Source organism: Zingiber officinale, chromosome 5A (assembly GCF_018446385.1).
Source record: "Zingiber officinale cultivar Zhangliang chromosome 5A, Zo_v1.1, whole genome shotgun sequence".
NCBI classification, from domain to species: domain Eukaryota; kingdom Viridiplantae; phylum Streptophyta; class Magnoliopsida; order Zingiberales; family Zingiberaceae; genus Zingiber; species Zingiber officinale.
In genome coordinates this window covers 55,320,363-55,330,573 of record NC_055994.1, presented here as the reverse complement: position 1 = coordinate 55,330,573, position 10,211 = coordinate 55,320,363, and the positions used below count along the sequence as shown (strand labels likewise).

Genomic DNA, 10,211 nt, shown 5'->3' with positions numbered 1-10,211 from the left:
GTGTCTAGTCCTCTTGATTCGAACATAGGAGCTCTCACTTTCTTTGTTTGAGATCAATATTATACCCACATGACTTAATCAGACCATAGCTCTTGTGCACAGTCGGCGGTTAAACCATCTAGCAGTCCGGGTTCTGATACCAATTGTAGGATCGAAAAGAATTTAGATATCTCCATAATGATATGATATTGTCCACTTTGAGCCTAAGTCCTAATAGTTTTACTCTTGCGCTTTATCCAAAAGGCCTTATTTCAATAAAAATATCTTTTCTCTTATAAACCCATGATCTTTCTCATATATTTTTAATATAAAATTATATTTATAACCTTACAATCTTAACACGTTCCTCATTCAAGTTTTGATATTTCACTTGAATTACTTTCTACCAGGAGTTCAAACGTACTGTTGGATGTTTTCAAATGCTATTAATAGTTCATGGATAAGAAAGCATTATTTCCATGAAATAGAGATCTACCACCGGTTAGTTTTACTTTGAGTTTGAACCTCCTAATTAGTGGTTAACATTGTAAGTTGATGCATGCATTTATCTTGCCCAGAAAATAATGTTCTGACCAGCTTAAGTAGTTAAGTTCATATGATAGTTTTGACCAAAATTATTAGTCTTTTATAACTCAAACAACATAACTAATAACATATAACTCCAATGGTTACAACAAACAGGCAAGGAAAAAGAGCTCTTCGAAAAAAAAATATATATAAAGTCTAGGTCCATATAGCACTTTTGACTAAAACTAATATATGAACCTAATAGTAGTGAAACAGTAAAACTAATGGCATAATGACTTCAAGGGCTAGAGGGAACACGATAAAGTGGTTTTTTTTTTTGAAATTTTAGCAATTTGAGTTCATGGACCAAAACTACTACGTAAATCTAAACTATCTTTACTAAAAATTGAAGACATAAAAACTACTCACTAGGTTTTAGAGAACATAATGGTGTACTTGTTTGTTTGTGAATTTTGCCAAAAGCTATTGTACATACCTAAAACACCCAAAAAAGGTAAATTAAATAAGTAACATATAGGAGTCTCCAAAACTACTAGTTATTTTGGGATTTCTATAGTTTAGATCCATTTAGCATTGTCCAGAACTACAAGATAGGTAATGTAGGGATTCGGCGATGTCATGACTATATATTCTTCAAAGAATATATAAACCCTAAAAAATGAACAAAGCATCCTAAACAATAAAACCTAAAACTTCTCTATAAACTTTAAAACTATAAATCTTTCATCATTTCATACTAACCTTGGATAGACTATATATTAAGGATGCCAAGTTGTCTTCATTGGAACTTGTTCATCTTAGTCTCATCGAAAACTCGAGAGAATCTTGTTGAATGATGATTGAAAGGGCAAGAGGCAAGTCAAAGAAAAATAATTTGAAAAGGGAAGTGCGAAAGTGAAAATACATGTAGCAATTTTGGATTATAATTTGTTAGTTACGCTTCTAGTTTGATTTCTTGTGCGTATGAAATGATTGCATCAGTAGATTTATAAAAGTTTTTTTTCCGGAGCCATCTGTATAATGTTTTCTTAATTTTTTAGACATCTAAAGATCAAATCCTAACTTCGATAAATTAATAAATAATTTTTTTTTAACGGATAGTTCACCTTAAAACGTTGGGTTGATGGATCGTTCATTAAAAGTACTTCATGATTAACTATGTTAATCGATACAAATTTTTTATAGGGCAGAATTGATTATCCTAATATTAATTAATGTAAAATAAATAGTTAGTATCAACTAAAAAATAGAACAATTTTTACCACTTACAAGTAAATAGAGTTGTATACTTTTAATGATAAATCAATATGCGAGGTCTATCTAACAATTTGATTAAAATAATAATAAATCAATTTGTCTAGGTAAATTTCTACAAAGGAGCATGATTATTAAAATTTTCTAGTAGCATCTAATTTTAGAAACTTTTAAATGTCACATTTTGCTCTCTGATTTTTTCGAAATAATTTGGAAAATCAGATCTTCTCTTCCAAGATTTATGTATCCTTATATCTCCTTGTCGATCGAATGGTCATGATATCCTCGTGATGTACACCGCATCTTTGAGATATGATCTACTTCGTTTGATCGACGAGGAGACACATAAATATAGAAATCTTAAAACAAAGGATCTGATTTCATAATTTGAAAAGTATGTTTTGAACATCATTTTTTTTATTTTTATTTTAAAAAAGTAAATGCTATCATTTTAAATCCAAGTGATCCGAGAAAACCAAATATTTTATGTATGAATCGTTTTATCCCGGAGATACAAATTTAAATAAAAATATATATCTTCATATTTTTGAAAATTTTAATTTTTTTTAAATCAAAGCACTTTGATGGTATTTCTATACCTAGAATAATAAAAATAAAAATTCAAAATGATTTGACCAACCTATATGATATCTAGTATGCATGAAATAGTATTCCCAAGACGTAGCTCAGACGGTAGATATACCATACTTCTGGCGTAATGGTCAAGAATAGTTCTTAGAATTTATCCCACCATATGTCTATGACATGTGTATCTACATATATCTCCCTCCATATCCGTGAGACTCGCGCAAAAAGAATTGTTAAAATAGCAAATTTACCTTTAGTATGCATGAAATAGCCAGAATTATCCCAAGACGTAATACAGATACAGATGATATCTCTAGCGTAGTAATAGATTTTTTTTCCCGTATGCATGAAATAGCCAATCAAGCTAATTTCAACTTGAAATGCACCTTTGAGAAATTTCTCATTTGTTCATCAATTTAGAACGTAATTTTAAACTACTGCCACAACGTAATCATAAACTATTTTTCCACATCATAACCTTAAACCAAGTAGCACAAAGTTTGGATCACTCATGCTTTAACAAAATTATGTATCCATGACTGCATAGAAAGGGCATCCCTTGGTTGCAAGAAAATGACAACAGTTTTTTTGGGGGATAAGATGCAATTTGTAAAGCTAAAAAAAATAAAAATAAAAAATCAATGAAGCCACAAAGTAAGAAACAGTATCGGAACAAGCCAAATTGCATTGGCCATAACTAATCGAATAAACGATTAAACAGAGTTTGGCATGCAAGTTTCTTAATGTGCGATAGAAAGAATTCCATCTGCATATGTTTATTTGCAAAATGATCACAGAGCATTATGGCCCTGAAAGCTGTAAGAAAAATGAAGATTATGCAGTTGCTTAATAAATACAAAACAAAACAAACTGCCGAGTTCAAGAATGCCATTTTTCCATTTCTCAAATTATTGAACGATGAAAGAGACATTTCTATCAGGCAGCTGATTCCTTTGCAATCTTCTCAGCCTTTGCAATGACTTCCTCGATGCCTCCAACCATGTAAAACGACTGCTCGGGCAGGTCATCATATTTCCCATCCAAGACACCCTAGAAAACAATGAGACAACATAGAGATTTAATGAAGGATGCATACCACAACAATCGTTTTAAGAAAATCCAAGACATGAGACTAGGGGTGTGGGCATGCCTAGCCCAAAACCAATAAATGGAACCAAACAAAATTAAAAGATTGAGTTTCCAGTTTATCATTTTGGTTTTGCGTTTTACAAAAACAATGCTGTCGAGTTCAGTATCAATTTACATCCAGATGGAGCAGTTAAAATCAAAATAAACCGATAAACAATTTATATAAATATAAAAAAATGTAAATCTACCAAATTTTCCTAACTGGTTAACCCTTGTACTCTAACCCTTAACCCATCTAATCCTTAATAACCGTAAGACTAGCCTAAATAAACCAAAATTGCCGATACCCTATAGTATACTGTTACTATTTTATTTATTTATTTTTAAATTTCAATTTTAAAACAACCCAAATCAAAACCGAGCTGAAATTTCCAATTCAGTTTGTACCAAACTAATTCAAGACATTTCAATTCCAGTTCAGTTTTCAATTTAACCTTCTCAAATTGAATAAAAAAAATAATCAACGGCTTGATTTTCATATCAAATAGATCCAGACTGTGTCCACCTGACATGAGACAAACTCATACAACTTAGAATTAGAATTCAAATTTGCACAAAACTTCAACAGTAAATGTTAATTCCCTCTAAAGCCAAATTGATGTAGCATTTCCACAATCGCTCAAAATAATTTTATAATTAAATCTGAAAACAAATAGTTGGATACCCAGAGTCATTGCCTTTATAAGCCTTAAAGACCACAAATCATAATCAGTGGCACATCTCAAATACAGTACAATACAATCAAATTTCAAATTCATAAAGTTGGGGGGAAATTAACTAACCTGGAAACTGTTCACACTTTCTTTCAACTCCACATATTTTCCAGGAGCACCAGTGAAAACTTCAGCCACATGGAATGGCTGGCTCAAGAACCTCTGAATCTTTCTAGCTCGGGCAACCGTCAACTTATCATCTTCACTGAGCTCATCCATTCCTAGAATAGCAATAATATCTTGAAGATTTTTATAATTTTGGAGAACCTTTTGAACACCTCGAGCAGTGTTGTAGTGCTCTTCTCCCAACACATGTGGAGAAAGCATTCTTGATGTGGAGTCAAGAGGATCCACAGCAGGGTATATACCAAGCTCGGAAATCTAATCAGCAAAAAAAAGAATGTTAGCCTTGCATATAATCTCTTCCTAAAATGTATAACTGTGAAAGATATATATAACAGAAATCTCTACGGAACAAACCTGTCTTGACAGCACAGTTGTAGCATCAAGATGAGCAAAAGTAGTTGCTGGCGCAGGATCTGTCAAGTCATCAGCAGGCACATAAATAGCCTGCACTGAGGTGATGGAACCCTTCTTTGTTGTCGTAATACGCTCTTGGAGACCTCCAAGATCAGTAGCAAGTGTCGGTTGATAACCAACAGCAGATGGTATACGACCAAGCAAGGCAGACACTTCAGAGTTTGCCTATGAAGTTGGAAGTGATATAAGATACTATTCTCCCAACAAATAGCTTTATTAAACAACAACAAAAAAAGATTGACCTCATTTTCCTACACACTCACTTGGGTGAACCTGAAAATATTGTCAATAAAGAGAAGCACATCCTGTCCTTCAGCATCACGGAAGTGTTCAGCAACAGTCAGCCCAGTCAAACCAACACGTGCACGGGCACCAGGGGGCTCATTCATTTGACCATAAACAAGAGCACATTTGCTCTCATTCTACAGAAAATGCATTGTAACAACACAGTATTAAGGAACATAACATTTGCAAAAATTAAAAATCAAGGATGACAAAAATTATCAAGAATGAACCTGTTTGTCTCCTAGTTTGATAACACCACTCTCAATCATTTCCCTATACAGGTCATTACCCTCACGAGTGCGCTCACCAACACCAGCAAAAACAGAAAAACCACCTACAACACAAAATGTTAAAACATAGAAAATAAAAATTAAAAAAACGGAACTTCAACTGTCTCTCATTAAAACTAACCATGAGCCTTTGCAACATTGTTGATCAATTCCATGATAAGTACAGTCTTCCCTACGCCAGCTCCACCAAAAAGTCCAATCTTTCCACCCCTTTGATAAGGTGCCAGAAGATCAACAACCTGACGATATCAGAAGAAATACACTTTTATATGCATGAAAAGATATATTTATTCTGAAAAAATAACAAAGGGAAATATAAGGTTTATCTATGTAGGGAGGAGCATAAAGAAGCACCTTAATTCCAGTCACAAGAATCTGCTGTTCTGTTGCCTGTTCGACAAATGCAGGTGCTTCCCGATGGATAGGAAGGAAGTGGTTTGTCTCTGTTTATCAAAGAGAGAAATAAGAAAACTGTTATCAACAAATCAAGTTAATACAAGGAAAAAAACTAAGACAAACGAAGCAATCTTACTTATGTCACCCCTCTCATCAATTGGTTCTCCAATAACATTCATAATACGCCCAAGTGTGGCTCTGCCAACAGGAACCTAATAATTCCACCAAACACAAGTGAATAAATATAGCTAAATAGGTCCATAATAAAAAAAAGTAATATTTCATATACAGCGTTCATTCAACTTCCAATATCCATCAAAGCATCTAAAGGAAACGTTGAAAAGCATCTAAAGAAATGTTGAAGCAAGTATAGCAATCGACAACCAGTCGATTAACTTTTTATTACACAATGTCAACACTATGTTGCAAGGGTTCAAATTTTACATGTAACATATGGCATCTAGATATTTTCACTTGGCACAATCCAGAACATTACCCTGTTATGTTGTAAACTCAGAGGTAAATAACAACCGAATATAATTTTTCTTGCCGAACGGCCACCAAAATACACATTAGTCTGTCTTTGATAGTATCGATCAAGCGTTAATTTCAATCAGAGATTATGATAAGCGATGACATACCGTGATCGGAGATCCAGTGTTAAGAACCCTCTGACCGCGAACAAGCCCCTCAGTACCGTCCATGGCGATGGTCCGCACCATGTTCTCCCCCAGATGCTGGGCGACCTCGAGAACCAGGCGGATCTGGTTATCGAGCACCTCTAACGCTGTCAGAATGGGAGGAAGCCCCTCATCAAACCTGACATCGACGACAGCACCGATCACCTGGCAGACCTTCCCGATCGAGCCAGCGCCGGTGAATTCGTCAGTGATCTTGCCGCTGGCCCCAGATGGGACATTGGCAGGGGGCGGCGTGGGCTTCGGGGAGGCCGCGGCAGCGGTTGCGTACTCAGCGACGCGGGAGAGGAGGTAGCCAGCCGGAGGGGGGCGAGGACAGACCCGGGGAGCGGGGCATGCGGTGGCGCGAGATTTGAGGGGAGGATAACGGCGCGAGGAGGATCGGAGCAGGGAGGAGAGAAGGCGGCGTGAGGCCATGACGGCCGGAGGTAGGAGCCACTAGGGGAGGCAGCAGGAAGGAGGCGACGCTCAGTCTCTCTTCTATCAGACGTCTTAGGGCTCAAATGGAGAGAGTCCAATCAAAGTGGGGGGCAAAAGCGGACTTTAATGGCGAGCCGGGTGAAATGATAGCCTTTTGGATTCCGCCAGTTGTTGGGTTGGATTCAGATCTTGAATTTTAATTTAAGATTTATGTTTTAAGAAAATACCGCTACTCAAAAAAGTAGACTCGACCTTGGATCCTATTTAGATTGGACCGGCCTGGGTCTGTAATTGGGTCAATGGGCTAATTGCCTGTTGACCTAGTTCACTGGTTGAATCGGAATCGATTCGACAAGTTGCCGGGTCGATTCCGATTTTTTTGGTGCAAAACCAATGGATCGCCGATTCGACCCGTCGGTTCAACCAATTTTTTTTTTAAACGGCTTGAACCGTCGGTTACCTAGCCGTTGGGGGGAGGGTAAGGGGGGTTTTTTGGGTATTTTTTTAACGGTTAGGATAATTTAACCGTTTTTTAATCAATGGTTATAATTTAGTGTCTGTTACTATCAAAACTCTATAAATAGCGAGCTCATTTCATCATTTTCATACACATCTTCTCTACTCTTAATTTTAATTTCTTATTCTCCACGTGCTTTCGTTTCCAATTTTCAATTACAATAGAAGGAGGTCGCGGAGGTGCACCATCTCGAGCTCGAAAGGGAAAGAAAATAATGAATCCGCGAGAGGAGGACCCCAACATTCAATCCACCGATGATGAGTCGAACATCTTCCGAATCCGACACCCGAAACATAAGGAAGTACCGATACAATTACTTCTAAGGTTCGGGAACTTTCTCCTCTAAAGTCTTCTATTTTCACTAAACATTTTGAGAAAGTAACTCTTTCGTTGGGAGAAATACGTGCAAAATGTAAGCATTGCAATGCTTCCTACAAATTCCAAGTCGCTGCGGCTATGGGTCGTTGAAACGACATGTAGAAACAAAGCACCTGACGGAATATGGACTCAACTATTCTCAAATACAATTATCAAGATTTTCTTCAACTAGCGGTAGTACCAATTCCGATTTATTTTTATATTCAGATAATAAATTAAGAGAATCATTAGCTAAATTTATTTCCATAGAACATCTTTTCTTTTAGTTTTGGATCTAAATGCACATTTGAATATTTTTGTAAAGAATCTCTTAATCCATGTGCTAAACATATTCCTAGTGTCCGTCTCTTTGGAGGTCGGCAAGAGGGGAGGGGTGAATTGTCCTGAAAAAAAATAAATCTAACATTTCTCGAATTTTCAACTAAATAACAAACACTTGTAAAAAAATAGAGACTAATTAAAAATAAAACAGACACAGGAGATTTACTTGGTTTGCAATCAGAAGATTGCTAATCCAAGATGAATACGGCGCACTATCTGATGATTCCCTTCGGGCGGAGTAACCTCTTTACAACGTTGACAGCACAGATAGAAAAGTAAAGCACAGAGAAACTGATTACAAGTGAAGTAAATAAACTGTGCAAATCAGTGCTATATTTATAGCACTGTTCGAGACACCCTGAAGGGTTCCGGATGCCCTGGGGGGATAAAATTTTATCCTCCAATGTTCAGATCGAGTCAAACCTCGATCTGGTCAAAATCCACTTCCGGGCGCTCGGAATGGCTCCGGGCGCCCGGACGGTCCGAGCGCTCGGAATGGCTCCGGGCGCCCAGACGGTCCGGGCGCCCGGAATGGATCCAGGCGGCAGGACCACTTAAGTCAACCCAGTTGACTTTTTGTGGTCCGGTTCCACTGCTCCAGTTTAACTTGTCTCGGTCTGGGTCTTTTGTTCTGGCTCCGCTAGCTTGGGTGATCTCGGCTATCGGGAATAGGGCTCACCCGAACCCAAGTTCCGGCCTTCTCCTCGAGCAACCTTCCTTCCAGGTTTCTCATCCCTCGAACGTCGCGTACGTTCTTCTCGTCCACCGGTGTACTCTTCCACGGTCACCTCGTCCCTCGGATGCACCGAGCCCGTCGGCTCTCTCCCCGTGTCGTCCTTCTCGTTAGACGCGTCTTCCACTCGACTTCTTGTGTTCCTAAGCTTCTACACACTTAGACACAAGGGTTAGACAAAATATGACCTAACTTAACTTGTTTAATCACATCAAAACTCTTTGGGGTTCCAACAATCTTCCCCTTTTTAATGTGAGCAACCCAAGTTAAGCTAGGGTAAACATATTGTAACGACCCGACCCTTCGGCCTCTTGGGCGGCCCTTGCGGCGGCCCACTGGCGGCCCTTATGTCGTGACGTTACTCAGGACTTTCCACCTGGCGTGGATTTTGTTCGAACTCTAGACCTTAAGTACTATAGTTTATGATCACGGCAGCCGAGGCCTCACTTGGCTGCAGATCATAAACCTAGTACTTAAGCCCGAGGTCTAGAGTTCAACTCGGGAGGCAAAATCCAACGCCGTGTGGAAAGTCCTAGTGAGTAACGCCACGGCCAAATGGGCCGACGACATAAGGGCCGCCGCAAGGGCCATCCAAGAGCCCGAAGGGTCGGGTCGTTACAATAAAAAGGCGCCTTTTATTGTAACGACCCGACCCTTCGGCCTCTTGGGCGGCCCTTGCGGCGGCCCACTGGCGGCCCTTATGTCGTCGGCCCATTTGGCGACCTCTATGTCGTCGACCGACGACCCTGCCTCTCACTTGGCTACCAGGATTCATAAACTCTAGTACTTAAGCCTGGAGGTCTAGAGTTCGAATCTTGGGAGAGGCAAAAATCCACTAGCCAGGGGTGGAAAGTCCTAGTGAGTAACGACACGGCCAAAGGGTCGTCGGTCGACGATATAGAGGTCGCCAAATGAGCCGACGATATAAGGGCCGCCAGTGGGCCGCCGCAAGGGCCACCCAAGTGTTAACTAGAGCTCTAGAGCCAATCATTTGATGATTGTATTTTGGACTTATTGTATCATATTCTATATAAATAAAGGCATTTTGATTTTGGTTATTATACTTACTTGTATTGGTGCCAAATAAACTAAGTATAATAATGTCCTTGAGTAGACGGTTCTCACCTATATCAATCGGTTAGTTGAACCGATAGTGAGATGATATAGGGAACATTACTCTTAATCATTCCTAGTCGAGTATTAACATTTAGGGACAATGTTAATGCAATAAGACTAGCATGTAGGTCAACTCGATGACTTGATCTCACAAGTCATGGATATAGAGATATCAAGTTGACACATGGGTATACATTAGAGAATGTATACTGAATGACCCGTCATGAGAAAGTATCATGGATCGTTATATGAGTGTCATATACTTTCTCATGTGGCTATTAGTAT

The 10,211-nt window shown here is 38.5% G+C and overlaps 1 protein-coding gene across 1 annotated transcript; it reads right to left on the bottom strand.

Annotated features, from left to right (window-relative positions):
• Positions 1 to 3,039: 3,039 nt before the first annotated feature.
• On the bottom strand, positions 3,040 to 6,970 carry LOC121980490 (ATP synthase subunit beta, mitochondrial-like). The gene is made up of 9 exons (XM_042532556.1): positions 6,385 to 6,970; positions 5,880 to 5,955; positions 5,702 to 5,790; positions 5,469 to 5,586; positions 5,288 to 5,391; positions 5,036 to 5,194; positions 4,713 to 4,937; positions 4,302 to 4,613; positions 3,040 to 3,420 (listed from the first exon to the last, which is right to left on the bottom strand). Exons 1-9 carry the CDS (start codon positions 6,856 to 6,858, stop codon positions 3,307 to 3,309), a joined length of 1,671 nt encoding a protein of 556 aa, XP_042388490.1. The 5' UTR covers positions 6,859 to 6,970; the 3' UTR covers positions 3,040 to 3,306.
• Between the last annotated feature and the right edge of the window lie 3,241 nt (positions 6,971 to 10,211).